Raw genomic sequence first — 27,734 nt, 5'->3', positions numbered from 1 at the left:
TGATGATGCCCTGTGATGATGCCCTGTGATTCTCCACGGCGGCTCTGTGGGGCCAGCACCCTCGCCAACGGCCTTTCCCGTCTGCGGTTCCCGCACAGTCGCCGTCGTCTTCTCGTCTGGAGGGTCCCGCAGTGGCGCTCTGCATCGTCCTTTGCATGCGAGCCGATTGCAACGAAATCTTGCTGGAGATGGAGCTGCGCTTCAACCACAGGAACGGGCTCAATTTTGGCAGAATTTGGCGTGGCACTCAGCGGCACAGGGAGGCAGGGGGGGGTGCTGTTCCACCAACCTTGCACAGATGCACAGGGTTGACGCAGGATGGCGCTGGGCCGAGAGACTTGGCTCTGCTCATATCAGTCGCAATGGCCCTGGTCTCTGCGGCCGCACATATGCAAAAGACATAACCCGCTTTCATATTATCGACACAAAGTATATGCGTGAGTCGGCGCGTTGGCGGACATGACAGCCCCCACGAGACGCCGAGAGAGCGAGAAAAAAAGAAAGGAAAGGCGCCCCCCCCCGCTCACCAGCCGCGCTGTACATTACGCAAAGAAGCAGAAAGGACGGCACAGAGCACGGGGCTGGTGGTGGAAGGATGGGGTCGGCACCTGCGGGGCGAGACGGCGTGGTCGATGCGCCGGGTTGGCACCATGCCCTCCCGCCGACCCTGAAATGAATCAACTGGAACGGAAGCTTCGGGCAGACCACAATCCGTCGGTCGAAATCCGCGGCGATGGAACGACCGAGACCGACGACGAGGTCAGGGCCGGCGAGGGCTCCATCAGATGGTCGTATCGGGGAAGGTTGCTGTCCGAAAACAAGTCGTCGCCAAGGACACGGAGATTTTGCAGCTTGACAAGGCCAGAGCGACCGGTGGTGTGGTTGTGGGCCTGGGCCGGAGAACGAGCAAGGTTAGTTTCAATCGAGAAAGGCACGAGGCATGGCGAGCATGCAGCAGCTGCCTGGACAATGCTCCAGACGAGATCATAGCCATTGCCATTGCCATTGCCATCGCCATCGCCATTGCCATTGCCATTGCCACTGTCATTGCTGCTGTACCTGTGCCCATCCGTCATTCAAGATTGCAATGACGCCAACAATGTCGCCGATCCGCAGGTCGATTTCGTGGGTGTCGCCCTTCAGGGGCTCATAGCAGACTACGGAGCGGTAGATGGCCACGTCCAAAGTGCTCGCCGACTGTGAGATGTCGCTCATCGGGATCTCGGAAGCGTGTCGGATGATTTGAGGACCGAGTTGGGGCGGCGTCGGGGGCGCTGGATTGTAGCTTTGCACCAGCTTGTCAAAGTCCTTTTGATGCTGGGTCTTGCGGCGGCGGTGGTAGATGAGCAGCAGAACGGCTATTGATCCCAATGTGAGAGGATAGAGCGAGAGAGTGTGAGAGCGTGGGAGAGAACCCAAGAGCGATCACAATCGAATTCAAACGCAGGCGAGAGTCATGGTATGTACATGCATGTGTCGGCAAAGCATGCGGTGGCTGCAATGCATGCCAGACGAGCGGGAGAGGCCGACGCTGTACCTGCACAGATGAGGACAATACCGGCAGTTCCGAGCCCAGCCAAGAGGGGTATCTTCTGGTCCGTGGTGGAGCTGATAGCCGGCTGGGAGGTTGAAAGTGCGACCGGGGGAGATGTGGAAGCGGAACCCGATGCTCCGTTCATTGATGGACCCGTGGGCAAGGCCGTCAGAAAGCTCGATAGGGCCGTGCTGGAGATCAGACGGTAGTCGGAGCGGAACGAGCCGGTCGAGCTCGGCGAGCACAGGGGAGTCGGCGACAGGAAGAACGAGAGTCCATAGGGCGAGCAGTTCTGGGTGCAGGCCGAATCCGTGCAGCCATAGCTCGACAGCGCTGTCGTTTGGTTGTCGACGGGTTTGCGGAGGGTGATTGCATAGACACCTTCGTTGACCTTGGTGCAGGCCGGGAAGACAGGTCGCCGGTCGGATTTGTAGGGTGCCGAGCAGGGCTGGTCGGCGCTATAGGTCACATAGACGAAAGAACTGGTTCCGAAAGCGTTGGCAAAGCCGCTGCGATATCAAGCCACGCAGCGCGGGGCCGGGTTGGGAAAGAAAGGAAAAGAAAAGAAAAGTGAGCAAGGTGAGTGACGAGAGTATGAGTTTGCAGGGGAGGACCCGGATCACAGGCAGAGAAGGGCCGCAACGCTGGCTGGCAGATCGAGCATGGCCCAGATCATCACTGCAACGAAACTGTGCTCAGCTCCACCCTCCCCCCCCCACACGAGCGCCGCCTACCCAACGGTTTCGGTCGAATCATAGATCGCCAGCACGTCGCCGTTACAGGGCCGCGGCAGCGCCGGGTTCTTTGGAAAGTCGGGCGGGGTCGGACTGCAGGAACTCGGGGCGCAGGTCTGGTCGCTGCCGCAGTTGGACCAGCCAACGGTCTGCGTTGTGGAATTGAAGGTGTAGTAGCCATAGAAGCCGCTGGCCGAGTTGGGATGGACGTTGGCGCAGACATTGGTTGCATAGAGGCTGTCGCCGAGCGACGACAGAAAGGGGCCTGAGGAGGCTGTCTGGGCGCACTGCGGGAGGGACAGGCCCGCGGAGCCGTAGGTGAGCAGCCACTGGATGTTGCTGGAGTTCATCCTGGACGATGAGGTGAGTTTGCTGGCAAGCCGGCTGGCGAGGAGCAGGCAGTAGGAGTGTCCTTGGAAGGCAAGATGCTGGGAGCGTCCTCTACCTGCCCAGAGAAGGCACAGACGCAGGGGCGATTGGAGGCTGGGTGGGAGGGGGGATGCCGGAGGAGGAGGAGGACGGATGGAAGCATATGGACGGCGATCCATTCCTGTTGGCTGGACGATCTGCTGACAGCGACAGCGGTGCTGGCGGGGAGGTGGGTGTTTCAGCCTTGGTCAGCGCAAACGATCGACCCAGCAGCAGATCCGCTGTGCTGTACGTCCATGGCAGCAGGGTTTGAGTTGCAGGACCACAGAAGCAGAGGCCGGCGAGGAGCATGGAGGCCTTGTTGTTGAGACCAAGGCACATCGCATGGAGGACAATGGCGGGTCGGGCGGGGGTGGTGGGGCGCTGCCCGCCCAGGTTTCAGCCCTTGCAGGCGGGGACACTGCCCTCCACCCGGTGAAACCTGACTGGGGGAACGACTGCCTTGGAGCAGCAGCAGGGAGAAGACGGACGCCCCCCACCGGTCTTGGAATGTCGCTCGGGGCCGCGCTGCTTATTGGGCGGGGGCAAGCATCGGCGATCTCGGGTCCAAGGCTGCCTCAGTACGAGCTGCGTTTCCGGTGAGGCTTTTGCGACGATGACCGAGGCGTCGGTTGAGGCAAGGAGCGGCAGCAATGCACAACCACAGCCGAACAAAGTCGGATTCTGTTCACAAAAGCAATTGGTGTATTTTGAACAAATTGTGCGGGGCAAGCGAGAGCGAAATACAGTTGAGACATGGGGGATACGAACATACAGTGAGAAGAAACATGCTGGTCCGCAGGGGATTGGGCAGGCAAATCAGAGCATGAGGCTCATGAGAGAGGCGACAGCGAGCAGGCAGGCAGCGACAGCGCCGGTGGCCTTGTGGCCGCTGCTCTTGGCAGCAGTCGAGGGCGAGGGGCTGGGAACAACGCCGTTGGTGTACAGGGTGAGAGAGGGAGCCGGATCGTCGGCACCGTCGGGAAGGGTGCCGTTGGGGTAGGGAATGGCATCCCAGACAAGAGGAACCTTGATGCCAGTGGAGTTGGTGGTGATCTGGGTGGTGGGGAAGTACAGCTTGGTGCCCTCGGTGACGTTGGGGAGCATCATGGAGATACTAAAGTCCTCATAGAGACCGTTGAGGAGCTGGCCGCCGTACCAGATGACGGTATCGACAGTGGTGTTGACGATGCCCACGTCGTCGACAACGACAGGAGGGTTCAGGGGACGCATGGTGAAGTCGACCTTCCAGCCGGAGAGCTCACGGGGAATGACGGTGTTGACGCCGTCGGGGATCTTGACGGAGACATTGAGGGTGTAGGAACCCGGGAAGGAGTGGGCTGGAGACGAGGCAGGCGAGGGGGAGGGAGATAAAGCGCCAGCAACGTGAGCCATGCGAATGGGGTCTGACATTGGCCGTGGGAAACACCCAGAGAGAAACAGAGCCCAGCACATCCAGCAACAACCGAAGCCACCAAGGTAGCGGAAGCGACCGAAACGATTGCAGAGACTTACGGATGCGGATAGAGGTCACAAAGTACTGGCCGTTGGGGGCAATGTTGGGGTTGCAGGTGGCATGGGCCTGGACGCTGGAGACGGCCAGGGCCAGGGCGGCGATGAAAGTGGTAAGGCCAGAGAGCTGCATGGTGGGAAGGAGTGCTTCGGGAAGGAAGGATCGCAAGATGGCGAGTAAATTTTGCGACGGAGAGCGCTGACGGTATTTATGCGGGCGAGCGAGGGGGCGAGAAAAAAAGACTCACCCGCGACGGCGGCGGCGGCAGGCACGTTTGCTTGCGAGGCAAAGCGCAGGCCGAAGGACTGGCAAGGGGCGGCCACAGGGCAAGGCGTTGGTGCGAGGACGCCTGCCGCTTGAGGCAGGGCTGCGGAACGGGCTTTGGCCAGAGGAGGCACTGGAGTGTTTGCATCGCAGGCCCGAAGGACAAGCGACGCCGCGTTGTGCACTTTTTTGCGAACCAATGGGGGACATCAGGCGGGGCACTGAGCAGCACACAGACGGATGGAGCGCGCGACGGGTGGGGCAAGCAAGGGGGCAGCTGACCCAGTGGCGTGGTGGGTGAGGGCGTGCGAGACGACGGAAGGTGGGACGGTGCGATCGACGAAGGGTCTGTTAATCGAGGAGAGTGGCATGTGTGAGTCGAGGAGAGTGGCATGTGTGAATCGGGAAGGGCAGTTGATACAACGGGAGCGACATGTCTCGATTCGCACCAGCGACATGTCGCAACGGCAGACCGAGGGGAGGAGTGGGTGCGAGAGAACAAGAACAAGGGCAATATGGAAGACAGCGAGAACACACTGGCAGCGAGAACACACCGGCAGCGAGAACACACCGGCAGCGAGAACACACCGGCAAGGGGAACCGCACCGAGCAAAGACGAGAACGAACAAAGACAGCAACGGTGACACAGCCAGCAATGCGCAGCCCGCTGTGCGCAGCCAGTCCTTGCCGGCGACTTTCCAAGTCCGCAGCCGTGTTCGACAAAGCAGGATCGGCACCATATTCGAAGGCACAACATCGACACCATGTTCGAAAACACAACATCGACTGGCTTGTGCGATGGCTGAACACTCCAGCATGGTCGCCCCTTTCCCAAGTGCGCGCCCTCGATTCAGTCGAGCCATGCAGCTGCCCATGTTGCTGCCCGTCTCGGAGATCAACCCGCCCGCGCTCCTCCTGCATCGCCATCGACCTCCTCGCCATCAACTTCCTCGATCCGTCGCCCTTGATGCACGAATACCTGCAGCACGAATACTTGTACCACGCACCGATGGATGTCTTGGCCAGCCGCAGCCGGCATGTTTCTCGCCTGGACTTGTTCACCATTCGTACTGCAGCCGATATCTGCAGCGATCAAGCCGTCGCATCCCCGACCAAGCGATCAAGCCGTCGCATCCCGGCCGAGTGACCGAGCCGTTCACCTCTCCCAATCGCAACGTCATCTCCAACACCGATAGGATCCGCTGATAGGACCCGACGGCATCCCACAGCCGTGCTGCGTCCCCGCCAGCGATATGGATGATGATCGTCGCGGGTGGCTGCTCGGCCTGGATCCCGAGGCCGCTGATTGGCCCACCCGCTGGCGCTTGCGGCCAAGAGAGAAACTCTTGGCTGTCGCCTCTGCTGTGGTCATCTCTCGGCTGCTGGTTGCTGCCTGTCTTCGACGCAACCTCTTCGTATACAAATAGCCATGGATACCCCAGGCCCAGCCCCAGCCCCAGCGCCTGAGCCATCCACTCCCCAGGATGCTCCCTCGGCCGAGCTCGTAGCCCCGCCCCTGCCTGCTCGCAAGGCCCGTGTCTCCGGCCCGTCGGTGTCGTTCAAGCTCGAAAGCCATCCAGCCATCCAGGCCCTGCAGGACATTCCCTTCAACGATGTCAAGGTCATGTTGCTCTCGAAAAAGGTAGCTCTTCTGCCGCCAGCTGTTTGGCACAGTGCTGGTGGCGGACCTGACGAGGCCGATATGCCGATATGCCGATAGCAGCTTGCATATGCTGCATGACTCGCCGGTTGATCCTGGCTCGTTCATGGCTGATACGGCTCTCTACCTCCACCTTCCCGTTTCCGCCAGTCCTTTCTTCTCGTCTCGGCCCTTAGCCGCTCCGAGCCCGTCGACCGGCAGTACTACGACCATCACGGTGGGCATCCGGTCTGCGTATTCATCCAACCTTGGCTCATCTCCAAAGCCACTTTGAGTCATCCGAGTCTGACACCTCGCTGCATTTGCTGTTGCTGTTGCTATTGCTGTTGCGGTCGCTATCTCGCCAGTCGTCGTTCCAAACCCTGCAAATCCCAAGCAGTTCATCACCCTCGGAGGAGTGCGAGGTGCGTATACCAGCCGAGACCGAGTCGTCGAGCACAGCGCAGTCCCACCCACACCGTCAGCATCAACGACAGGTAGCGTTAACGACTGCCCTCTCCATCCCGCTGCCTTGTGGTGGCCATATCGGATAGGAATAATCAAAAAGTAAGCGACTCGGCCGCATCCCCTCCGCTACGACGGGGCAGCCCCCTGCCCTTCTCGCCGGGAATCTGACTCAACATGTCGCTGATCGCATCTATGTCTTTGACCTGGCCCAACTCGTCTTCAAGGGACCGGATCATCATCGTCGGCGGCGCACCATCAGAAAGCGATTTGCTGGCAGCATGGTCTGGCGAAGTCGATGCCGGCAAGGGCCGCCAGACCATCTGGTCCACGATCGACATGGACTCGTCCGAAACAGACTATCCCTCCATCGCTTGTGTGGGCGAGGAGCCCGTTGTCGTCCAGATCCCGGGAGGCAGCGACTCAATCCTTGCCCTTGAGGTCAAACGCAGCATCATGCCCGAGGATCTGGCGCACTCAAAAGGAGCAGCATCCGGAAACGCCGCCGGTGACTCGCCGGCTGCTCGTCCCTCCAGCACGGGCGAGCCGGCAGCCGCCAGACCATCAACAGCCACCGAGGAGTCGAATCTGCTCGCCAACATTGCCAGCGCCATCTTTCCCCAGATCGACAGCAACATCCCGCCTCGATTGGATGATCTGCCGGAGCTGCACTCCGATATCTCATATCTCTTCTTCATGTCCGTCGTCAAAGAGGAGCCGCGCTCAGCCTTTTTGATCAACCAAATCAACAGGCTCTCGGGCGATGCCGCTCTGATGGGCCGCTGGAACTCATCGCCAAAGTCGATTCAGACCCTCGTCACTGTATTCCTGGACCGGCTGCAGAAACCCTGCAAGGAGCTCTGTACCTATCTCAAAATGGACGAGGTGATGCAGCAGCATTTCAACCAAGGGCTGGAGAACTATGTTTTGGCCAAATCATACGAGGCGTATGTATCGTCCCAACCTGCGTCGCAACCCAACCGGACACGAGCCGGGCTGTGTCGGCAGTCGACCAAGCTGGTCCGAGAGTGGCCTGCTCAAGAACAAGCTCACACAGCCCGCTCAACACAGCCCGCTCAGCACATCCAGTTCAGCACATTCCGCTCAGCACATCCAGTTCAGCACAGCCTGGATGCCATATCATGCGTCCTCGTGCCTGCCGATTCCCATCGATGTCATCTGATCTCCCCCTCCCCGATGTCTTTGTTGCCTTGTATCCAAGACAGCACTAACCACGCTTCTGTCCACCTTTTGCATCCAGCTCGTTCGGCCCGATTCGTCAACGAGAGGCCGCTAACGATCTCATCATTCAGCGTCGCATCTCGCTGCTGAACCTGGCATCCTTTGCACCTCATCATCTGGAGCTGCCCAAGCTCATGGAGGACTCTCTGAACAGCATCAAGCATCGCCTGGGAATGGAGCTACTCAAGTGCGACTCGTTGGGGGTCACACCCAAGTCCAAACTCGACCACATTGTCAGGTGCCACCAGATTATCGTGGGTAGGCTAAGGCTGTCGCTGACTCAACTCAACCGATTCGGATGTGGCGCGCTGTAGCAACGTTCGCATGGTCACAGCCCCTCAGTCGCCTCGACCCGATCCGTGTGCCGAGCCTGTTGCTGATGAAGTATGTACGTGCTGATTCCATTGGTTGTTTTTGATGCGTCAACGCAGACGAGATATCTTCTGGCAAGCTGCTGGACAGGAACGAGAGCCCCAAAGCCGAGGATCCCAACAAATCCGGTGCTGATTTGCTCCTGCCTGTGTTGATCTACTGCATCATCAAGTAAGTGAGTCAGGCTCTGGGCCAGACAAGGCACTCAGCGAACTCGCTGAATCCGTGCGCTCCGGGTCGCAGCCAGTAGCTATATCGTGCTTGAAGTGCCAACCGTTTGCGTCTGTTGGTGCAGGGCCAACCCCCCTCGACTGCTCGCCAACATCCGGTACATCCAAGAGTTCAACGTCGGCACCAAGCTCGATGGCTATTCCGAGTACTGTCTGACCAATATGGTACTGTTGCTTGCGATGGGGCAAAGCCCTGGTTCTCTGTACCCAGCGTACCGAGTCCATCGCCTGAGTTACGACAGTGGTAGATGTTGTTTCGTCTGTCAACTACCACTGGTTGCTGGCGCGTCGCTGCATAGTGCTGAATCGAACGCTACCCGCTCAAACACCCTGATGTATCTCGCCAGGCCGCCGTGATTTCCTTCATTCAGTCTGTCGATTTGACGCACTTTGACGTCCCCAGCGAACTGGCGATGAGGTAACCCCCCGTTGAACACTGCTCGATTTCATGCCATAATACGGCATGCGGTTATGTGTGCACAGCGCCAGACATCCCCGAATTGATGGTGTCTTGTCGCACGCTGTCCTAGTGGCCACTTCCACCTTGACGGCGGTCCAAGTCGATCAGTCACTCCTCTCAACACCTCCATTGCTCCCGAGAACCTCAAACCCGCAGCCATCCAGACTCTCTCGGACATGTAAGTCTGCAGGAACCCAGCCATGGTGGAGGGAGAGGCGGCTTGAGCCCATGGCCGATTCGCACTTTGCGTCTCCCACACGATCCTTGGTCGTGAGATGGTATTTGTCCAAACTTGCCTGACCAAGATCACACGCTAACACTGTTTGCACCTTCTCGACGTGCGTGCATGCGTGCCGCTCCTGGCATGGCCAATCGGTCTTGCTTCTAGGCCCTCCAAGATCGGCCAGCAGATCGGCCAGCAGGTCTTTGGGATCCTCCAGAACGCCCCGCAGCAGCTCTCGCAGTTCCCGGGCCGACTGAGTGATGCCCTCAATTCGACAGCAGAGCGTCTGGGTGCTGCTGCCACTGCCGCAACCGCCTCCGCCTCCGCTACCGCCAACGCCGCTGGCTCCAATCCTGTCGGGTTTGTGCTGATGAAGCGATCGGGATCGCCTCCGAAGCCGCTGATGAAGGAGCCCAAGTCGGCCGCTGGAGAGTCTGCCGCCGGTCCGTCCACTGCATCGGTGGATGAATCGACAGGCGGCGGTAGCGGCGGCTCTGCCAAGCAAGCGCCTCGCTCCGAATTCGCCCAGAGCTTCAAGGAGAGTCTCCGAAACCACCGAGGATAACAGAGTGGTTCTCTCGACGCCCTCATCACCCGTCCTCCAGGCGCTGCGATCCAGACAGCTGCTGAGATGGCAGCATCGACTCTCCAGGAATACTGCAAGATCAAAATAGTCGGTGTCAAGGTTGGCTTCTCCCCCCCCCTCTTCCTCGAATAAATATTCACCGGTCGTCTATGTCACGGCTGATGCGCGGACTCATACGGGAGTCAAGTGATGAATGTCGTGTTGGGGTTACCCACACTGGCGATGTAACCGCGATTGCATTCGGAGACAGGGAGGCGCAAGGATGGTGGGATGAGGGCAGAGCGAGTTTCGCCGTGGAGAAAGCAAAGCGCCATTGAAGGTGAGGGGCGGACAGGAAAGAAGCAGGCGCCGACAGGGGCTCCGAGAATGCAATCCGCTCGTCTACTTTGCTTTGGACGATTTGTTCTTGGAGGCCGGCTTGAAATCCAGCGGATGGATGACGGCGCCAGCTTTGGTCTGGATCCTTGGCCGGATGAGATCCAGGTGCGAGCTCTGGGCGTTCCACTCTGGGCCAAGCGGCAGCCGCATTGCGTTTTCGTACTGGTCGCGGTTGCCGAAGCCGTGCGGGACCTCGGAGGCCATCAGCTTGAGGGACTGACATCGGTCATGGAGAAGGGTTAGTCTATCCACCCGACCACAACCCGACCACAACCCGATCAATCTGATCTATCGATCATGCTCGTGACAGACAGTCCAATCAAGGGGAAGGGGGGAGTTCACACAGGGCAACGACGGGCAGAACAGTCGCCCACCTTCTTGTTGCGCTTCTCGTTCAGGATGACATGCTTGAGCTTGGAGTCCTTGCGCGTGGACGGGTCGACGCCGGTGCCGGGCCGGGCTTTCTGCACCACAACATTGCGTTTCCGCTTCAAACCCTCGCCGCCCCAGGATCCCTGGAACAGAGCAATATCAATGGTCAGTCACGCAAATGGCCAGATATCCTGCACGAGCACCCTGGCAACCAGGATCGAGCGCGCGATGCCAATGTTGATGCCAATGTCGATGCCGGCTCGAGCCAGGCAACTTACCCAGCCAGGAAGGGTCAAATCGACGTCCTTGGGCGCATCGCGGTCAATGAAGCGGCGTTTCTCGTCCTCAAACTCCTGAATCAGCAATGGTGACTTTTTTAGTCAGTCTGACCGGTCCTCATGAGCCACGAACCAGCAGCAGGTGGTTCCCAACGCCACGAAACGGCGTCGACACGCTCCAACCCAATCGCCAAAGATTACCACCAACTCACCTCGGCCATCACGTCGTCGTTGGCAAACGCCATCTGCATGATCTGATGCTGGCTGAGCCTGGAGGCGTCGCTGGAGTGCACCATTTCCAACTGCTCGGCGTCAGCTTGGTGGTCCCCATCATCATCGTCGCTGTCGAGGGTACCGGATCTGTCGGTAGACTGCTCCGTGGCAGCCTTCTTTCCACCCTTCCGGTGTTTCCGCTTCCGCTTGGATGCGTCTGCAGCCGTCCGACCAGCCGATCCGGCATCAACAGGCTCATCTGTGTCAGCATCGCCGTCAGCGAGGTCGTCGGCGTCGGCTGCAGCGTGATCGCCAGTGTGTGCCGGGCCGGTCCCGAAGGAGGGACTGGCAGCAGATCCCTTCTTTGAGGTGCTTTCCAGGGCTTTCAGGCCGCTGATATCGATCTCGAGACTGGCTTCAAGTGCCTCGACAGCATCCCGCTGGCCCTTCTTCTTCTCCTTGGAGAACTTGTCCAGAGCCTTGACAGCACGATCTGTGTTCTTGTCGATCTTGGCGACTTTGGTGCTCTTCTGAATGGCCTTGGAGTCTGAGGCAAGCCAGGGATTCACGTCCGATACCGATTGGTCTTGCTCGCCAGATCGAGAAGGTGCGCTTGTGCGAGAAACAGCGTCGCTCTGAGCCGTCTCGGCGGGGCTGGCGGTCTTGGCCAGCTGGTCGTGCAGGCGCTTGGACTTTTTCTGCGATGCTGGTTTCGCGAGCACGACGGGCTCGGGTGGACTGCCCTTGCCCTTGGTGGGCAGGCTCGTGACGGGCGCCTCGAACTTGGCCTTATTCGCCTGGCCCACAAACGAGAAACCCTCGGTTTCAAAGGTATCGACTTCAAAGATTGGCTTCTGCGCAATTGCCTTGGCTTCAATGGAGACCGGGCCCGACAGCTTGATCTGTGAATGGCCTTCTCCAGCGACCAGGCCGCTCGAATCAAAGGTGAATTCGTTTTCATCGTCGTCGTTCATAATTTCCAGCCCCGAGCGCGACTATTGAAGGCATAGTTGGAACAAAGGTCCGAGATGCGATGCACAGCGGTTGTGTTTGCGTGCCCACAATGATTGTATCGTCAGTGAGCAACAGAAACCAGTTTGATCATGAAATGGACTGCTCGAACAAGGGCGAGAGCCACGCTGTCTCGTCCTCAGCGGCCAAGAGCGAGACCCACCTTGGTTTGCACACCATACGAAAGTCTGCCGGCATTTCCTGCGACAGTCTTTCGGCCAGCATCGTCGGCGGCGATCTTGCCAGCGGCATTATCCTTTCGCTTCTCGCTGCGCGCTCGCTCATCGTCGCTGTCGAGCTCGTAGTCACGATCGTCCGAGTCGAGATCGCCATCTTCGTCTTCATTCTCGAACCGACCGCTTTCAATGTCGGCACGCAGGCGATCGATCTTGCGCTGAACCTCTTGCTTCTGCTGCTCGACGTTGCGCTGCATAAACTTCATGGCAAAGACACCCTTCTTGGGGGCCTCGGCGTCCTCAACCTCGTTTTCCAGTTGGTCAAGTCGAGCGAGAGCACTGCCCTTGGCGCGGTCCTCAAAGGACCCTTCTGCGTCGTCGTCGTCCTCTGCGATATCCGAGGCGTCCGAATCATCCGAGTCAATGCCCGTGATGCGCTTACGGAGATCCTCGTGCTTGTTGAGCTGCTCGTTCAAGGCTTGGCGGGTCTATGCGCGGCGATGATACAGTTTGGCACAGCAGCAGACGAATCAAAGCTGGTCAGAGGTGGCGAGAGCGAAAGCCACTACAAGATCATCCACACTGCGGGACTCCCATCGATCGGCACGACCACAGCCGCGGCAACTCTGGCCACAACTTACTTCGCCATCGACATCGTTCCAGGAGAGCATGTACTTTGCCCATTTGCCCGTGTTCTTATGGCGCATGCTGACACGTTCCTATATGAACAAATCATTGGAATGTGGAGGTCAGACGCGCGTGCCTCCAAGGGCGTTGAAGAAACAAATCAGGCATGGCGGGTGGAAAGGTCACGATGCAGAGCAGACCACATGCCTTGGCACGGGCAGCTTCGAGCTTCTCAAGCTCGGCCGCTGCCAGCTGCGGATCCAGCTTGTGCAGCTCCTCAATCGACATCATCTGCTTCTTCAGCTTGTCCTTCTTGAGGATCTTGCGGTAGGTCTTGCTCTTGATCTTGGCAAGACGCTTGGCTTTTTGTTCCTCAAAGAACAAAAGGCTTCTCATCTTGGACAGCTCCGCGCGGCGGGCCATGAGCTGATGCCAATCCAATCGGAGACAGTGTGTCGAAAGAAGCAAGTCGAGGGAAGGGGGGGGGAAATGGCGATCAGCACTCAAATCTGGGCGAGTCCGCTGCCATTGAGCTCAGGGCTCGGTACATCACGAGAAATGGCACATACCTCCTCCTTGGAGACCTTGTTGAGCTCCATATCCTCAAAGGCCTTTTGTTTTTTCTCAACCAACTGCGACTCCTCCAGGATTTGATGGATTTCCTTCTCCATCTCGGTCTCGGGCTGGTGCGGAGAGACAAGGCGCCATAAGGAGAGAAGTGAGATGACCGATCGCGTTGCTGCACATGCGAGACCGGTGGCCATCGAGCTGTCTTGCGAGCGTGCTGTCGCAACTCACCGTAAACTTGCTGACAAGGCCACTGCTGGATACGCCAGGTGCAGGAGGCTCATTCATGGGGAACTGCAGATGGGTGGCCTCCCGATTCTTCTTGATGATCGGGGTCCACTTGGAAATGTCCTTCTTGGTCTCTGCAAACGCAGCCTCGCGAGTGAGGCGGTCCTGGACTCGCTTGGGCAGCGGTGCCGACACGACAGCAGCCTGCTGGGTGGCAGCCTTGTGCAGCGAGTCTCGGACAGCAACGGGCGTCTCCAGCTGTTCGATCTGCTTCTTCAAGCCACCAAAATCCGTGGTATCTTGCAGGACGCCGACCATATCGGCAAAGTTGAGCTTCTGGTTGGCTTTGGCAGAGCCAGAGTCCAGATCTGCGGCGCTGTCCCTGGTGCTGATGGCGTACTCGGACTCCTCAAAGGCCTCGGTGATCTCGGACATGTGCCGTTTCTTTGTGGGGAGCACGGTGTGCTTTCCGAGCTTGTTGACAAACTCGCCAAGCTCGTCGGCAATGCTCGAGTCCTTCTCAAGCTGCTTCTGCCGCTTGGATCTCCGCGAGCGCTCGGCCTCTTCCTCGTCGTCCACTTCATCATCATCGAAGTCATCGTCCTCATCGAGATCATCCTCATCGTGATCATCTTCATCCTCATCCTCGCCATCTTCGTCCTCGTCCAGCCCATCGATATCGTCCAGGCCCTCGTCCTCATCGTCCTCACCAGCGCGGTGCCGACTCGGGAGCAGCAGGTCGATTTGCTCCTTGAGCTTGGAGCTCGCGGTGGGTGGCCGGACGGGAGCGGTCGAGGGGCCCAGCATATCGGAAAGGTTCATCATGGTCTCTTCGTCGAATTCTTCGTCCTCGATGCTGTCGCCGTCGCTATCACCAGGCGCCTGTTCTCCGCCGCTCTCATCTCCCATGGGCTCATCCTCGTCGAGAGTAAGCTCCTGTTGCACACTCTTCTTCTTCTTGGCAGACTAGAGGGCAACAAACGAGCGCGGTCAATATCGACAGCCGGCGCCAGAATAGAATATTCGCTTGCGAAGGAGCAGATGCCAGAAAAGTTGTGTGTGCGATGCGGAGGGTATTGGACGACAAGCAGGCGCGGCATCCACACCCCCGGAGCCCGCCTGCCCAGAAAACCACGGCGATATCCGATGATGGAGTGGTCACCTTGGAGGGGGCAAAGTAGCTCCCGTACTTTTCTTCATCGCTGCTTCCAAAGGCCTCGTCCTCGCTGATTTCCTCGTCATCCTCCGAGTCGATTTGGTCAACGTCGAGGTTGATGTCCTCAACGTCATCGAGATTTCGCCGCTTCTCCAGCCTGCTTCTGGAGTTCTTGGTCCGCGGCTGGCCGTCGTCCTCTTCGCCGCTCGAGGCCTCGTAGACGTCCCATTTGCCGGACTTTGACTTTGCGCCAGGCTTAGATCTCGGTTTGGATTTGGGCTTGGAGTGTGCAGAATGGGATTTGGTGGGCTTGACGCCGCCACCAGGCCGTTTGGAAACGGCAGCGTGCTGTCCCTTGGACTGTCCCTTGGGCTTTGCCATAGCTCGGTCGATGCGGGGAGCTGTCGGGGAGCTGTCGGGTCGATGCAATGCAATGCAATTCAGCGGGTGCTGGCCAAAAAAAAGAAAGCGCAGCCGGTCACGTTGGCGGGCAAAGCCAGACAAGCCGGATCGAGTGCAGATCGCCGCCGGATCGAGGCCGGATCGAGCCGCACGGGTGACGGAGGCGCCGGCCAATCGCAAATGGCGGAGCACGGCGCGCGTGAGAGCGGCGCTGGAACCCGGATAATCCGAGACCATGACACTGACCGCGCGCGCTGCTGCCGGATATGGAAATGCCGCGGTCGCACACGGGGTGCAGACAGGGGGCCTGGCGCTGTGTGTCACCCGCGGATGCACTGTGGGCTGCTGTGTGGTGCTGGCGCCTTGTCGGGCAACAAGCCACAGGCAGGCTGTGGCCGGCCACACTGCAGCCAGCCGCACCACGGCCAGCCGCGGCGTCGCTCTGCGTCATTCTGAGGTCTCTCTCTCCGCGATCACCCTGCGTCCTCGGCCGGCCTTCCCACCGCCTTCGAGTACTTATAGCCGACGTCCTGCTTGCCGCAGGTTGTCTTGCGTCCAGGGCCCTCCGAAAGTGCTTTCTCGCAGCGTCTCGTCCGCCTCATCGTCTGCTCCACACGCACAGCCGCAACGTCGCTGGGTGCTGTCTGTGTCTCTCCTCTCCCGCTCGCTCTCGTCTCTCGCCTCGTGCCTGCTGTTCTCGCCGCGGCTGTGACTCGCCCAATCCAGAACTCAACGATCTCTTGATCTGTCGTCCCAAGCCAGCCATCGTTGCCTTCCAAGTCGCAGGAACATACTGGCTTTGATCCCGTCCCGGCTGCTCTCAAGACCCGGACCGCACCACTGTTTCGTCGCCAGCACCATCTGTGCCCGCACCCCCCTTTCGCACCCCGCCTCTCAGCCAAATCATGCTCCGTGGCGATGCCAAGTCGGCCGATGAGGTCGCATCAACCACTCCTCTGATCGCCCAAAAGGTCACCGACGACAATGTCCTGCAGGCCCTCGAGGAGAAGTGGACCGTCATTGCCGAGAACGATCGACCCGAAGACATCAAGCCCGCGAACCTCTACGAGCGCTTCGTCTTTGCCATGATCCGTGATCCCAGGGACCTCAAAGGTATGAGCGTTGCCGCCAGGTCAAGGCAGACCATTTCCCGCCGTCTCCCACTGGGAGCCTCTCCTGTCCACCAATTCCGACGCTCCAGCAATACTCCAGCGACATCCTCTCCCCAGACACTAACGCACCAACTAATCATTGTGCAATCCCAATTGTTATTATCCTCTGCCCTCCTCCCCCATATCCATTTCCTCGACGTCTACACACCGTTCTCTGCCATCATCGGTCGTGCTCTCGTCTGTTTCGTCCCTCGGTGGCTGCTCGCGCCGCTGCAATCAATCCAATGCCGATCGCCCTGGGCCTGCTCGACTGTATCCACGCTCGCCATGACGTCTCTGGGTGTTGACCGGCTTCAGTCTTCAACTTGGCCTTCCGTGGCCTCCTCACCGTCGTTCCGTCGGCCGCATTGCTGATCTTCTGGCGCTTCAGCTGGATCCAGGCTATTGTGCACATCTTCTTTGTTGCCTCCATTGCCGAGATCTACACCCTGGCTCTGCATGTGTCTTCGCATCGCCCCCTGTTCAAGCCGCAGTTCCAGCTCTGCAACCACATCATCCCCGTTGTCCTCGGCCCGTTCTTTGGACAGACCTGGTATACCTACTACTGGCACCACGTCAAGGTGAGCGGGTGCCCTCACGGCCGGGACTCGTCCCAATCTTGCAACACCCAAAGCTGCCGTCGCATCCCTCCTCCTAGATATATCGAGCAAGAGTTCCGGCTGCTCTGTGCTGATGCGTCCGTTCTCGTTAGATGCACCATCCCACCGACAACTCGCCTGAGGATCTCTCGACCACCCTGTTTTACCAGCGTGACTCGCTCATCGGCTTCCTCCAGTAAGCAGCGTCGCCCTGCACGACCATGGATGCGCTTCCATCGACCGTTACATGAAGCTAATGCGCTTTCTTGGTATCCACTGTGCAATTGCCGTGTCCTGGTCGGCTCCGTCGCCCTCTCTTCCACCACCTTGCCGCATTTCCAGCTACTTTTTGAGCTTCTACTTTGGAGGCATGTTCACTCTGTCCAACTTCTTCTACCAGCGACGCCGCACCGATGTTGCCATCGGCATCATCTTGGGCGAGCTCGGCGTCTTTGCCCTCTACACCGTTGGCACGCTGCTGGCGCCCAGCGTCTGGTCGGCTGCCTTTGTCTTCTACATCCCCTTCAACCTGGTTCGCTTTGGCATGATGCAGGGCAACTTTGTCCAGCATGCCTTCCTGGAGCGCTCCGACCCTCTTGGTGGTGGTCGCGAGAACTCCATCACCATCATTGCCTCGGACTACAACAAAAACTGCTACAACGACGGCTATCACGCCTCCCACCACCTGAACGCCATCCGCCACTGGACCGAGCATCCTCGCGAGTTCATCACCAAGCGCCTCGAGTACCACCAGGAGAAGGCCGTTGTCTTCCAGGGCACCAACTACGCCGAGGTCTGGTGGTTCCTGATGACCAAGGACTACCAAGGCTTGGCCAAGAAGTGGGTGCACTGCGGCGACGGAACCCGCCCCAGCGACGAGAAGATTGTGTCCCTGCTGAAGGAAAAGACCCTGCGTTTCACTCCACAGCAGCTCGAGACCATCTACGCCAACAAGAGCAAGAAGTAGATCGATCTGACGCCCCAGAACATCGATGCGTTAGAGCTGTGGCTGGCGTTTCCCCGACCCTCTCTTGGCCCTCCCCATCTCGGTTCTGCGCTGCCCTTTCCGTTTTCCCACTGCCTTCTTTTTCAGCCTCGCTGTCCGATACATGCGTGCCCTCATGCGTGTGGGCTTGCGATGGGCTCTTGAGTATTTAATCTTGCCTGCTTGCCTGCTTGCTTGCCAGAAAGCTGTTGGATAGAGCAGCTATGATCCCATGTAAATCCATCCTTACCACCAGCACACCCAATTGATGTCGAAGTTTTGACAAAATACACCCAGCCAACGGCAAGCCGAGCACGATCGTCCGCCATTGCCTCAGTCCATGTGTCCAGAGCTGGGTGCACTCCGCACAGGAAGGAGATGATCAATCGATCTGTTAGCAGCCTGCGCGGCATCTCGGTTGATTCTATCGTTTGAACTGCTTGCTCTTGCTGGATCATGCTTCGGTCATCCAGCTATGGCGTCTTTGAACCAAAAGCAATCCGTCTCTCGACACTTCGATGCCAGAGCCGTATATTCACTGCATGCGCCTGGTCGATGAAACCCGACAATGTCCTGCTCACTCGCTCTTGTCCTTGGAGAGCAGCTTGGATACCATCGAGTCCATGAGCCACACGGGGGTAGCAGGCAAGAAGCGGCCGACGACTTGGCCCTCTTGATTCACAACAAACTTTTCAAAGTTCCAGAGCACACTGGCGACAGCGAGGAGTGTGTCCAAGCGACCGATCACATGTGCAAGATCCCATCGACGGAGAGATTGGAAGGATGGACGCAATTGGAAGATGGGTCAGTGCCATGGCGCAGACGAACAGACAATGACTCACACTGAGGGCAAGCGATTCGGCCCAGCAGGCGATTCGGCCCAGCAGGCGATTCGGCCCAGCAGGAGGTTTGGTCCAGCCGCCCGATGCCCTTCCCGCCTGGCATCGACATGACTGGCAAAAATACTGCTCGGCACGGCTGCATGCCTCTCGAGTCCGCTTACTTCCTGTATCCGAACAGTCCCGGAAACGAGTTTGTCAGGAATACAAAGAGCGGGTTGATCTCGGGTCCGGCCACCTTCATGCGCTCCAGGATCTGGAACGACACGCCAAAGTTGCGCTGGCATTGCTGGATGGCGTCGGTTTCGCGGTGTTCTGGATGGTTGTTGTTGAGAGATCGAGTCAGGAGTCAGAATAGCCAGCCGAGCCAAGCACAGCAAGCGGGATGGGTCGGACATGGCAGATGCTGGCTGGCTCACGACACTGCAGCCGACATGGCCGTATGGACGGCATGCGCGAAGGATCCGGCACAGGCGACCATAGATCAAACGACCCACCTTGCCGGAACGAGTTGGAGGGACATCCCAGCACGACCAGGCCCTGGTCCTTGTACTTTTGATGCAGCTTCTCGAGATCGGGATACTGCCACGGGGTCAGAGTGCACCTTGAGGCCACGTTGACGACGACGACGACCTTGCCCTTGAGATCCTGCAGCGGGAAGGGCTTGCCGCCGAGGGTGTTGACACCGAGGCTGTAGAAATGATCCTTATCAAAGACCTTCTTGTTCTTGGCCCTCAGGGCATAGTCCACCAGAACGGCAACGATGGCGAAGGAGGCAAGCCCTCCAAAGTAAAATAGAATCGACATACGGGCAGCCTGTTTTCTGTAGAACAGCATCAAGGAACGGCCGCAGGGAGAGCTCCGTGGGGGAGAGTTGAATGTCGTGGCTGTCCCGAGGCGGACGCTTGGAGGGGGGGAAGGCTTTGGCAGTGAGAAGCAGGCCAGATGGAGACACACCACAGAAGCCAGCCGCAAATTTTGGACGGGCCTGTCCTGCGCTTGCACTGCAAAACCAGAAATGCAGCGGCCCTCGATGCAACTTGCCGCAGCATCTCTCCTCCGCCGGACTGTGGCTGCATCTGTCCTTCGCCGGGCTGCCTGCTGCATCCCCACTCTCCGATCCACATCTCTCATCCGTCCCCTGAGAACCGTCGCGAGCACCATGGCGATCCCATCGATCGGTATGGCTCGCCATCAGCCAAATGGCCTTGGCCTCACGCTTGCCCCGGTGTCATGCCCAAAACCCAGGCTGCTTGAATCCGCTGGACTGATGCTGTGACTGGCCCTCATCTCATGATGATGTGACTGGCCCTCATCTCATGATGCTGGGACTGCCCCTCACCCCCAAACTCCCAGATATCGGTGTTAATCTGACTGATCCGATGTTCCGCGGGATCTACCGAGACAAACAGGCACATCCAGGTTGGGACCGCATGCCTCCCGAGTGAATGCCGCTGCTGAGGCAGGTGTCCGCTGCCGATGTATCTCCATCTGCTCTAACCTCACCGACCTCCAACTGCCAAACGGGAATATGAATTGGCTTGTGATTGCCTTTCTCCTACACCCCTCGCCGGGTTCTCCGCAATTCCGGCGACGCTCTGGTCTGATCCCTGCAAACTCCCCTGGTCTGCCTTTGCCGTTTGCAAAATCGGCCTCGACACCGCTCTCCATCCAATCTGCAACGATATCGGATCTGTGGCACCTCGTTGGATTTCCATTCAATCTTCTCCCCCCCCCTTTCGCTCTCGCAAGACGATCTGCATCTGGTTTTGGAGCGTGCCAGGACAGCCGGCGTTGAAAAGATCATCGTTACCGGTACGATGAGCAGACTCGCGATCGCAGAAACAGACCGACACTTGCTCTGCCAGCGTTGCTGATCCATCACGCTCGATGAATCTGGATGAATCTGGATGTGCAGGAACTAATCTCCAGGACAGTGGCGAGGCCCTCGAGTTGGTTCGTGGATACGGTGAGGCTCGCTGTCCCGCGAAATGCCTGCCGATCTGTATCGCCGGCACCATCGGCTCTATGTTATTCTTTTCTGGATTGCACTCGGATCTGTCAGTGCCCGCGAAGGAGGACGGCTTCATCAGTGCGATATTGATGCGCCATCCATGCATATTCGACACACGGCCCATGCAACGCTGACGCATCTCGCCGCTCAGACTCGCTCTACTGCACAGTGGGCTGCCATCCGACTCGATGTCTCGAGTTTGAGCAAGATGCCACCACCAACAAGAGTCCCGACGCCTACCTGCAAGCCCTGCTGGACATCATCGAGCAAGATGCACAGCAGGCACCCACCCAGCGCAAGGTCGTGGCCATTGGGGAGTGTGGTCTGGATTACGATCGCGAGCACTTTTGCCCACGAGACGTCCAAGTCAAGTGAGTTATCGCCGGCCGGGGGCATGCATCGTCGCTCGCATCGCACTCTGCCTGGCTTCGTCTGCTCCGCTGCTCGTGTAGACCGGCGATGCCGAACCAGAGGTCCTGCGATTGCGCATACATGTCGCTGCCGGGCTCGCTGATTCGATCTCACATGCGGCTATCCACACAGGTACTTTGAGCGACAGTTTGAGCTTGCCGAGCGCACCCGGTTGCCCATGTTTTTGCACGATCGCAACACCGGCGGAGACTTTCTCGATATGATTGCCAAGAATCGACATCGATTCACCACGGGGGTGGTACACTCGTTCACGGGAACGATCGAAGAGGCCCTGGCCTACATCCAGCAGGGCCTCTATATCGGGCTTAACGGCTGCTCGCTCAAGACGGAGGAGAACCTGGCGGTGGTGCGCCAGATCCCGATTGAGGCCATCATGATCGAGACGGATTGCCCCTGGTGCGATGTTCGGCCGACGCACGCGGGCTGGAAGTATTTGCAGGAAGCCAAACTGACCGACGACAAGGCCAAGAAGAAGGAGAAGTTTGAGTTGGGAGTGCCCGTCAAAGGGCGAAATGAGCCTCAGAACATCAGGTTAGTGTCGACACGGGCTGTGGCACAGGCTATTCGGGATTGCCAACGGCAGCAGAGATCGGTGCATGTATCGCCATGGAGGCAAGTCGGCGACCACAGCCAGGGCACGACATGGCTGCTCAGAGGAGTAACGGCGGCGACTACGACTACGACTACGACGGCGGGAGCATCCGGGCGGCGCATGCGCATGCGCTGACGCTGATATCTGTTCAATCCCCAGACAGGTGGCATGCATTATCGCGCGCCTGCACGATCTCGCCGTCGAGGAGTTTTGTCGGCGGGTTTATGAAACCACAGCCAAGGTCTTCTTTGGCGAGCAGGGCAATTGACACAATGACTGCGAGTGTCCACCGCCGCGACAGTGCAGCCCAATACAGACCCGATTCGGCCGCGCCGTGCGTCGCCGGTGCATGTGCGCTTGGCCAGTCCCAGGCTTCTTCGCTGCTTGTGTTGATGTCACACACAGGGGGCATGAGACGCCTCCTGTTACGCCCCGCCACGCCCCCTGGATGCTGTGTTCTGGCGGCTGGTGTCGCCCCCGCAGCACGCACGTCCAAATATACACCTCAGCAGCATTGTTGTTTCCAGCAGCAGCGCTCGCTGCCAAGGCGTTCCAATTCCGAACCCGCACAGGCTCGTCAACAGTCGCACCAGCCGGGTCAACAGACCCATCCCAATATACCCTCAAGGGCGATGGTCTTGCTTCGGCCCACCAGCCCACCCTCGAGAGCGTCGCGTGCTCGGCTGCATGCGGCTCCGTCGCTGCCTGATACCACAGCGATGGGTGCTGAGAAGGTTATAAAGACCCAGCCCGTCCCGGCTCAGCTTCAGAGTATCCACTCACCGTCACAGCTCTCCGCAACATGGTTCAAGCTCGCACTGCTCTCTGGACTCTGGTCCCGCTGTTCTCCGTCGCGGCCTCGGCGAATGGCCAGTGGGTCTCTGGCCAGGCCACGCACTATGGCCCTTTCCCGCAGTTCCCTGCCTGGTCCGAGCCCGGTTTCCAGCCTGGCGCTGTTGGTGTCGGATGCGCCAGCTCCAGCAACGATCCCCGCTGGAACGCCATCCTGAGCGGCGGCTTGCTGCCCAACCCGGACCTGCCCGCCAATGCGGCTACCGTCTGGCCGGTCGAGTACGTCGTCGCCGTGTCTGAGGCCGTCTACGGCGGCGCCAAGAAGGACCAATACTGCTTCCAGAAGATCACCATCCGCAACAGCAACGACCACAGCAAGCAGATCACTGCCACGATCGTGGACTTTTGTCCTGCTGGCAGCTGCCTGTGGTCGGCCAATGCGCTGGCGCACAACGTCGATCTCTACGGCGGCGCCGCATGGCAGGCTCTCGGCGGTGCTACTCTTGACGGCTCCATCAACATCGACATTATCTGGCCCGGAGGTATGTCCCCATAGCCTGCTTCTTCTACGTTGCTGCATGAATTGGGAAGTGCACTGTGCTAGACTCTCTTTTCTGCAACCCCGGTTGTTGAATCTGCCATCCTGGCAAGTACTCCCGACTGACCATCCCATGCTTTCCCACAGGCGCCCAGCCAGCAGCCCTGACAGCCGCTTCCGCAGCCCCAGCACAGCAGGCCACTTCCCACACCGCTTCTCCGTCCCAGGGCCCCGTGGTCCAGAAGGCTGCTGTCCGGAAATCGTCTCGCACGACCGTAGCCCACAGCTCATCGCCCCATCAATCCAAGCACTCCCAGTCTCCACTCGCAGAGGCAACAGCCACCGAGCGCATCCAGCCCATCGACATTGTCACAAGTCGCTCAGAGCCGATCGCCTCGGCTCGCCCCGTCGCAACCGTTGGCTCGGCGCATGCCACCCAGCGTTCGCGCTCGGGCAGATCGCACAGCGCAAGCAAAGCCCACATCGAACACACAGTCTCCGAGGCGACAACGAGCTCCTACAACGCCGACTACTACTCGCCTGTGCAGTGCCCAGGAAAGAAAGACTACTGAGTTCTCTGTCGGCCGACCACCGCGCTCGGGCCACGCCGCATTCGGCAGCAAGACTTTCTGTTCCATTCTGTATCTCCCCCTGTCTGAATAGAGTGCTTCTGCTCCATGGCATGAACGGTGCAATTGCTCCCTGGTTGGCTGGTATGGGCCGGCTCTTGGGTCGTCCAGGATGCTTTCCTTGTCGCCGGCAACGACCGAGAGCGACCGAGACGGCGCAGAGAGCGGCCGAGAGCGCAGCGCCGGTCCCGTGGCCGCGGCTGCGCGCATTGTGGCTCCGTTGTCCTTTGTTGTCTCCCCAGCCCAATCGCTGCGATTGGGCGCGGATGGTGCCGCGTCTGTGCTGGAGCCGGAACAGGCCAGGCCGCGCGCCTCCTCCCCCTTTCTGCCCGCAGATCGCCCGTATAAGATGCTGCCCTCCTCGTCCATCACGCCCTTCTCTTCCTCTCTCCCCGTCCTCCAAGTCCAACCCGAGGCGAGCTAATCGCAGCCCTCCCTCCGCCAACAAGCTGCGTCTTGCCAGTGCCCGAACAGCCCACATCGCCTCCCTCGGCCGTGGCTATCTTCAAGGCACTTTGCCCAGTTTCATCAGCACACCGCCCCAAACCTCCCTCGGCCAATCCTCAACCAACCATGGCCAAAGACAAGACCTCCAAGGCACAGTCGAAAAAGACTGCCGCCGCTGAGAAGGCCCCAGCCGCCACCCCTGCTGCCACCCCTGCCACTCCTGCTGCCACTCCCCCCGTCAAGAAGAAGCTCTCGGAGGAGGAACGGAAGAGCGCCGCAGAGGAATACACCCTCATCCAGATTGCTCTGATCCTCTGCGCCACCTACCTCTACTACAACGCCTCGAACCGCTTCATTGCACCCATCTATGGCACCATCCCGACGCTGCTCTGCCACAGGCCCTTTGGCTTCTATGCCCTCGCTGCCGGCGGTGCTGCCGGCGCGGTCCTGCACAACCTCATCAAGGGAAACGACCGGACCAAGGTGGTCTATAGCCGGCGCATCAGCCTGGCCACGGCCTTCCTGGTGTGCTTCTCGCCCATGTACTACATCTACTTTTTCAAGTATAGCCAAGAGTTTGGCCCACGCTGGGGCCCGCTCTCGTGCCTGGCTGTCAACCTGGTGGTCTACTTTGCCTCGGGTCTGCTGGCGGTCCTGAACGCCATGCCCAACGTCGCTCGCATCGAGTTCATGGTCGCCTACTTTGCGTACATGATGATTCCCCAGAACTTTTACATCAACTACCCGTCCTGCAGTCTCATCTGGGCGGCTGCCTCGGTCTTTGCCATGTACGCCGGCTTTGGATATCGCGATGAGTGGGAGTATCTCCAGGACAATCGCAAGGAGCTCCGGAAGCAGGTACCTCGATCGTCGCTGTTCTTTGCCCGCGAGCGCTGGTGGCTCTGGATCAAGCTTGGCAGACCCTACGTCTTGCCGCTCTTTGTCTCCTTGGGACTGCCGTTTATCCTCCAGATGCTGCTGCCCCAAACGGCAACCCAGACTCAGGTGAGCCCTCTTGCGAGATAGACGCAGTCCTTGGTGAGCGACATGGATCTTTGCGAAAAATGGACTGTCCAAACGCATGCATCCGAAAAAAATGCGCACAGCGGATATCAGCCACTCTGCCCACACTGCCCACACTGCCCACACTGCCCACACTACCCACACTGCTCACTCTGCCCACTCTGCTCCATATCCTAACCCATCGCATCGTGGCTCCTGTCTCAGTCCTTTGAGCTCGGTCGGCCCACAGAAACGAAATACCACCTCCTGGCCCGTGCCGAGACGTCGAGCGGCTTTGTTTCGGTGATCGAAGATCCCACCAAGTTTGATGGCCTTCGTGTTCTCCGCGTTGACCACTCGCTCATCGGCAGCGCTTATACCTCGTACGACTTTGAGACTGCCTTCCATTCGTTCTACTATATGGACTTTGTCCGCTTTGTTGAGAGAGAGCACACTCGACATGAAAAGGCCTTGGCGATGTAAGTCATGCGGGCGTGGGCTGGGTAGAGCGGAATGCTGGTCTTGAGCAAGGGAGGAGACCATTCGGCCCCGTGGGCGGCGACCTGGCGATCAAGCCAGACGAGGCTCTGTGTGGCTGCTGCATCGGGCACGTTGGTGAAGCATCGATGACGGAAGAACCCGTTCTGACATTGAGACGGGTGCTTGGCATTCGCGACGCTTTGTGGGCTCTGATCGGATCTCCAGTGGACTCGGTATCGGTACTTCCGCCAAAGCCCTGATGAACCATGGCGTGTACGTCGACGTGGTCGAGCTCGACAAGCAGATCTTCCAGTATGCACAAGAATACTTTGACTTCCCCGAGCCCTCGTCTGTCTACTTTGAGGACGGGCGCAAATTTGTGGAGAAGACACAGGCCGATACATACGACTATGTCATCCACGACGTCTTCACAGGCGGCGCCGTGCCGGCGCACCTCTTCTCGGTCGAAGCCCTGCAGCATATCAAGCGCATTCTGAAGTCTGACGGTGTCCTTGTCCTGGTGAGCAGCTCTTTCATTTATTTCATCGACCATATCTATCCGTCAGTGCGGAGCGGGCTGTTACTGAGGAAGAGCAGGTGTCGGAGTTGTATCGCTGCTGATGACACTTTGTGCTGACGGACCCATACCGGTGGACAGAACTTTGTGGGCCGGTTCAACTCCCCCGCCACCAAATCGATCGCCAAGACCATCAAGGAGGTAAGAGGGCAGTTGCTGTGCTGGGTTCAGTCGACAGTATGTAACTGCATCGACATCTCGAAAGTCCGATATGCTCGCGAGTGTGAGTCGGGCCAAGTACTGCCGTCCACCTTGCGATGTTTTGGTCTCGGCTGGTTGGGCGTGTGGACGGCGAGTAACTCTGGCATGGCTATGATTGCAGGTCTTCCCGCACCAGGCTGTCTATGCCGAGCTCACGGGTGCTGAGCTTCAGAAGAACAGCCAGACGCTGATCAACATGGTGAGTCAAGGTCGTCCAGCAAAGACCCGGCCGATCTCTGTTTGAGCAGCGCCAACCCACAGATATGTGGGGAGTCTTGTTGCGACGACGGAGTGGGAGCAGACCGGGACCTCGTTCAGCCGATCCAATCGTGAAACTGCATCGTCGGTGCTCATACCCAAGACTGTCTCTTGTCTCTCAGGTATTCTATGCGTCAAACAAGCCGATTCGCTTTGAGGCACCCACGCCTGCCGACTTTGGCACCTCTGGAGTCTATGCACAAACTCTCGCGACTTTCCCCGAGCACGACGTGACCAGCCTTGTCGAAGTGGCTCCACAGCCTGTCACCGACAAGCACAACCCGCTCATGGCCGAGCAGATCGAGTCTGCCTACGTTCACTGGCACGCCATGCGAGACATATTCCCGCAGGAGTTTTGGATCGAGTTCTAAAGCAGCGGCCTCGGCGGCGATGACTCACGATAATGGTGGTCGTGATGATGATGACAATGACAATGACAATGACAATGACAATGACAGTGCTGACAGCGTGCGGGTGTGTGTTCGGGGAAGGAGGGACAAGTGTTGCTGATGCAGACAACATGCTTGGCCCCTCTTGATCGACTCGATTCCCGACAGAGAAAGGAAGAAAGAAAAAGGAAAGGAAAGGAAACGGCGAGCTTTGAAAGAGAATATATACGGTGGGCTACAGTCAATGCATGACCGGGATGTCGCGAGTATAGAAGTGTACACATCCCTTGAGGATGCTGAATCATCGACAGCGAGTCCGTCCTGGCTGCAATGTGTTCGTTTGTCTGGTCGTGGTGCAGCCAGCCGCTCGACGGAGGAGCCGTCCCTGAATACACCATGGATGTGTTCTGGACACATGGTCCCTGGCAGTGGTGCGGACCGATACCGGCAGGAGGCAGTGGCGGCCACGAGGTACGGCAGAGGGCTCTGCAGGGCGACCCCAACCCGACAGGCATCGCCGGCGATGCCTGTCAAGAGACCTGCCCGCCTGTCAACGCACACGCCACGGCCCAGCACCGCGGCTCCAGACCTGGGCGAGGGCTCTCGCTGCAGCCTCGCTGTAGCCTCGTTGGGGCCTCGCTGTAGCCTCGTTGGGGCCTCGCTGTAGCCTCGTTGGGGCCTCGTTGGGGCCTCGGTGGGACCTCGGTGGTCCAGAGGACAAGGTGTTTGCT

At 58.9% G+C, this 27,734-nt stretch overlaps 9 protein-coding genes across 9 annotated transcripts; 5 read left to right on the top strand and 4 right to left on the bottom strand.

Annotated features, from left to right (window-relative positions):
* Nucleotides 1–404: 404 nt before the first annotated feature.
* On the bottom strand, nt 405–2,710 carry BJ171DRAFT_495492 (uncharacterized protein). The gene is made up of 4 exons (XM_053110134.1): nt 2,269–2,710; nt 1,538–2,043; nt 1,060–1,358; nt 405–890 (listed from the first exon to the last, which is right to left on the bottom strand). The coding sequence occupies exons 1-4, from the start codon at nt 2,616–2,618 to the stop codon at nt 678–680; spliced, it is 1,368 nt and encodes a 455-aa protein (XP_052969122.1). The 5' UTR covers nt 2,619–2,710; the 3' UTR covers nt 405–677.
* A 655-nt stretch (nt 2,711–3,365) lies between these two features.
* On the bottom strand, nt 3,366–4,321 carry BJ171DRAFT_597151 (uncharacterized protein; the record flags this gene model as incomplete). The annotated part of the gene is made up of 2 exons (XM_053114725.1): nt 3,366–4,016; nt 4,192–4,321. 2 exons carry the CDS (start codon nt 4,319–4,321, stop codon nt 3,496–3,498), a joined length of 651 nt encoding a protein of 216 aa, XP_052969121.1. The 3' UTR covers nt 3,366–3,495.
* A 1,501-nt stretch (nt 4,322–5,822) lies between these two features.
* BJ171DRAFT_310715 (uncharacterized protein) lies at nt 5,823–8,518 on the top strand. The gene is made up of 8 exons (XM_053107090.1): nt 5,823–6,095; nt 6,264–6,330; nt 6,461–6,517; nt 6,647–6,659; nt 6,785–7,504; nt 7,819–8,053; nt 8,231–8,342; nt 8,467–8,518. The coding sequence occupies exons 1-7, from the start codon at nt 5,883–5,885 to the stop codon at nt 8,324–8,326; spliced, it is 1,401 nt and encodes a 466-aa protein (XP_052969120.1). The 5' UTR covers nt 5,823–5,882; the 3' UTR covers nt 8,327–8,342; nt 8,467–8,518.
* A 1,328-nt stretch (nt 8,519–9,846) lies between these two features.
* BJ171DRAFT_495488 (Utp14 protein-domain-containing protein) lies at nt 9,847–15,103 on the bottom strand. Its single transcript, XM_053110133.1, has 10 exons — nt 14,683–15,103; nt 13,524–14,486; nt 13,295–13,408; nt 12,933–13,151; nt 12,740–12,817; nt 12,086–12,586; nt 10,911–11,906; nt 10,699–10,773; nt 10,423–10,563; nt 9,847–10,264 (listed from the first exon to the last, which is right to left on the bottom strand). Exons 1-10 carry the CDS (start codon nt 15,055–15,057, stop codon nt 10,052–10,054), a joined length of 3,675 nt encoding a protein of 1,224 aa, XP_052969119.1. The 5' UTR covers nt 15,058–15,103; the 3' UTR covers nt 9,847–10,051.
* A 473-nt stretch (nt 15,104–15,576) lies between these two features.
* BJ171DRAFT_597148 (fatty acid desaturase) lies at nt 15,577–18,140 on the top strand. The gene is made up of 4 exons (XM_053114724.1): nt 15,577–16,191; nt 16,548–16,810; nt 16,942–17,024; nt 17,171–18,140. The coding sequence occupies exons 1-4, from the start codon at nt 15,984–15,986 to the stop codon at nt 17,793–17,795; spliced, it is 1,179 nt and encodes a 392-aa protein (XP_052969118.1). The 5' UTR covers nt 15,577–15,983; the 3' UTR covers nt 17,796–18,140.
* Nucleotides 18,141–18,390: 250 nt separating this feature from the next.
* Nucleotides 18,391–19,459, bottom strand: BJ171DRAFT_579389 (glutathione peroxidase Gpo; the record flags this gene model as incomplete). The annotated part of the gene is made up of 3 exons (XM_053113964.1): nt 18,391–18,523; nt 18,817–18,967; nt 19,150–19,459. The coding sequence occupies 3 exons, from the start codon at nt 19,457–19,459 to the stop codon at nt 18,391–18,393; spliced, it is 594 nt and encodes a 197-aa protein (XP_052969117.1).
* Nucleotides 19,460–19,621: 162 nt separating this feature from the next.
* BJ171DRAFT_495483 (deoxyribonuclease TATDN1) lies at nt 19,622–22,253 on the top strand. Its single transcript, XM_053110132.1, has 7 exons — nt 19,622–19,833; nt 20,009–20,074; nt 20,405–20,467; nt 20,571–20,621; nt 20,818–21,037; nt 21,210–21,629; nt 21,850–22,253. The coding sequence occupies exons 1-7, from the start codon at nt 19,671–19,673 to the stop codon at nt 21,956–21,958; spliced, it is 1,092 nt and encodes a 363-aa protein (XP_052969116.1). The 5' UTR covers nt 19,622–19,670; the 3' UTR covers nt 21,959–22,253.
* A 284-nt stretch (nt 22,254–22,537) lies between these two features.
* On the top strand, nt 22,538–23,029 carry BJ171DRAFT_411608 (uncharacterized protein; the record flags this gene model as incomplete). The annotated part of the gene is made up of 1 exon (XM_053107288.1): nt 22,538–23,029. A coding segment is annotated over one exon (492 nt), but the record flags the coding sequence as incomplete, so codon positions are not given.
* A 947-nt stretch (nt 23,030–23,976) lies between these two features.
* BJ171DRAFT_495482 (S-adenosyl-L-methionine-dependent methyltransferase) lies at nt 23,977–27,403 on the top strand. Its single transcript, XM_053110131.1, has 6 exons — nt 23,977–25,101; nt 25,324–25,577; nt 25,804–26,098; nt 26,237–26,296; nt 26,478–26,555; nt 26,737–27,403. The coding sequence occupies exons 1-6, from the start codon at nt 24,223–24,225 to the stop codon at nt 26,983–26,985; spliced, it is 1,815 nt and encodes a 604-aa protein (XP_052969114.1). The 5' UTR covers nt 23,977–24,222; the 3' UTR covers nt 26,986–27,403.
* The last annotated feature ends 331 nt before the right edge of the window (nt 27,404–27,734 follow it).

This window comes from Polychytrium aggregatum, assembly GCF_025602895.1.
Source record: "Polychytrium aggregatum strain JEL109 chromosome Unknown BJ171scaffold_9, whole genome shotgun sequence".
NCBI lineage: Eukaryota > Fungi > Chytridiomycota > Chytridiomycetes > Polychytriales > Polychytrium > Polychytrium aggregatum.
The sequence above is the reverse complement of the archived record's forward strand: the minus strand, read 5'-3'. Positions and strand labels throughout refer to the sequence as shown.

Coding starts and splice junctions, on each gene's coding strand:
- BJ171DRAFT_495492 (XM_053110134.1), bottom strand. CDS start 2,618: ATGAACTCCAGCAACATCCAGTGGCTGCTCACCTACGGCTCCGCGGGC. Junction 2,044..2,268: donor GATTCGACCGAAACCGTTGG/GTAGGCGGCGCT, acceptor TTGATATCGCAG/CGGCTTTGCCAACGCTTTCG. Junction 1,359..1,537: donor TATTGTCCTCATCTGTGCAG/GTACAGCGTCGG, acceptor TGGGATCAATAG/CCGTTCTGCTGCTCATCTAC.
- BJ171DRAFT_310715 (XM_053107090.1), top strand. CDS start 5,883: ATGGATACCCCAGGCCCAGCCCCAGCCCCAGCGCCTGAGCCATCCACT. Junction 6,096..6,263: donor TCATGTTGCTCTCGAAAAAG/GTAGCTCTTCTG, acceptor CGTTTCCGCCAG/TCCTTTCTTCTCGTCTCGGC. Junction 8,054..8,230: donor TCAGGTGCCACCAGATTATC/GTGGGTAGGCTA, acceptor GCGTCAACGCAG/ACGAGATATCTTCTGGCAAG.
- BJ171DRAFT_495488 (XM_053110133.1), bottom strand. CDS start 15,057: ATGGCAAAGCCCAAGGGACAGTCCAAGGGACAGCACGCTGCCGTTTCC. Junction 12,818..12,932: donor TCGAAGCTGCCCGTGCCAAG/GCATGTGGTCTG, acceptor TTGTTCATATAG/GAACGTGTCAGCATGCGCCA. Junction 10,265..10,422: donor ACGAGAAGCGCAACAAGAAG/GTGGGCGACTGT, acceptor GACCGATGTCAG/TCCCTCAAGCTGATGGCCTC.
- BJ171DRAFT_597148 (XM_053114724.1), top strand. CDS start 15,984: ATGCTCCGTGGCGATGCCAAGTCGGCCGATGAGGTCGCATCAACCACT. Junction 16,192..16,547: donor TGATCCCAGGGACCTCAAAG/GTATGAGCGTTG, acceptor GACCGGCTTCAG/TCTTCAACTTGGCCTTCCGT. Junction 17,025..17,170: donor TCGCTCATCGGCTTCCTCCA/GTAAGCAGCGTC, acceptor CCGCATTTCCAG/CTACTTTTTGAGCTTCTACT.
- BJ171DRAFT_495483 (XM_053110132.1), top strand. CDS start 19,671: ATGCAGCGGCCCTCGATGCAACTTGCCGCAGCATCTCTCCTCCGCCGG. Junction 20,468..20,570: donor TGAAAAGATCATCGTTACCG/GTACGATGAGCA, acceptor CTGGATGTGCAG/GAACTAATCTCCAGGACAGT. Junction 21,038..21,209: donor CCACGAGACGTCCAAGTCAA/GTGAGTTATCGC, acceptor CTATCCACACAG/GTACTTTGAGCGACAGTTTG.
- BJ171DRAFT_495482 (XM_053110131.1), top strand. CDS start 24,223: ATGGCCAAAGACAAGACCTCCAAGGCACAGTCGAAAAAGACTGCCGCC. Junction 26,099..26,236: donor CTGACGGTGTCCTTGTCCTG/GTGAGCAGCTCT, acceptor ACCGGTGGACAG/AACTTTGTGGGCCGGTTCAA. Junction 26,297..26,477: donor TCGCCAAGACCATCAAGGAG/GTAAGAGGGCAG, acceptor CTATGATTGCAG/GTCTTCCCGCACCAGGCTGT.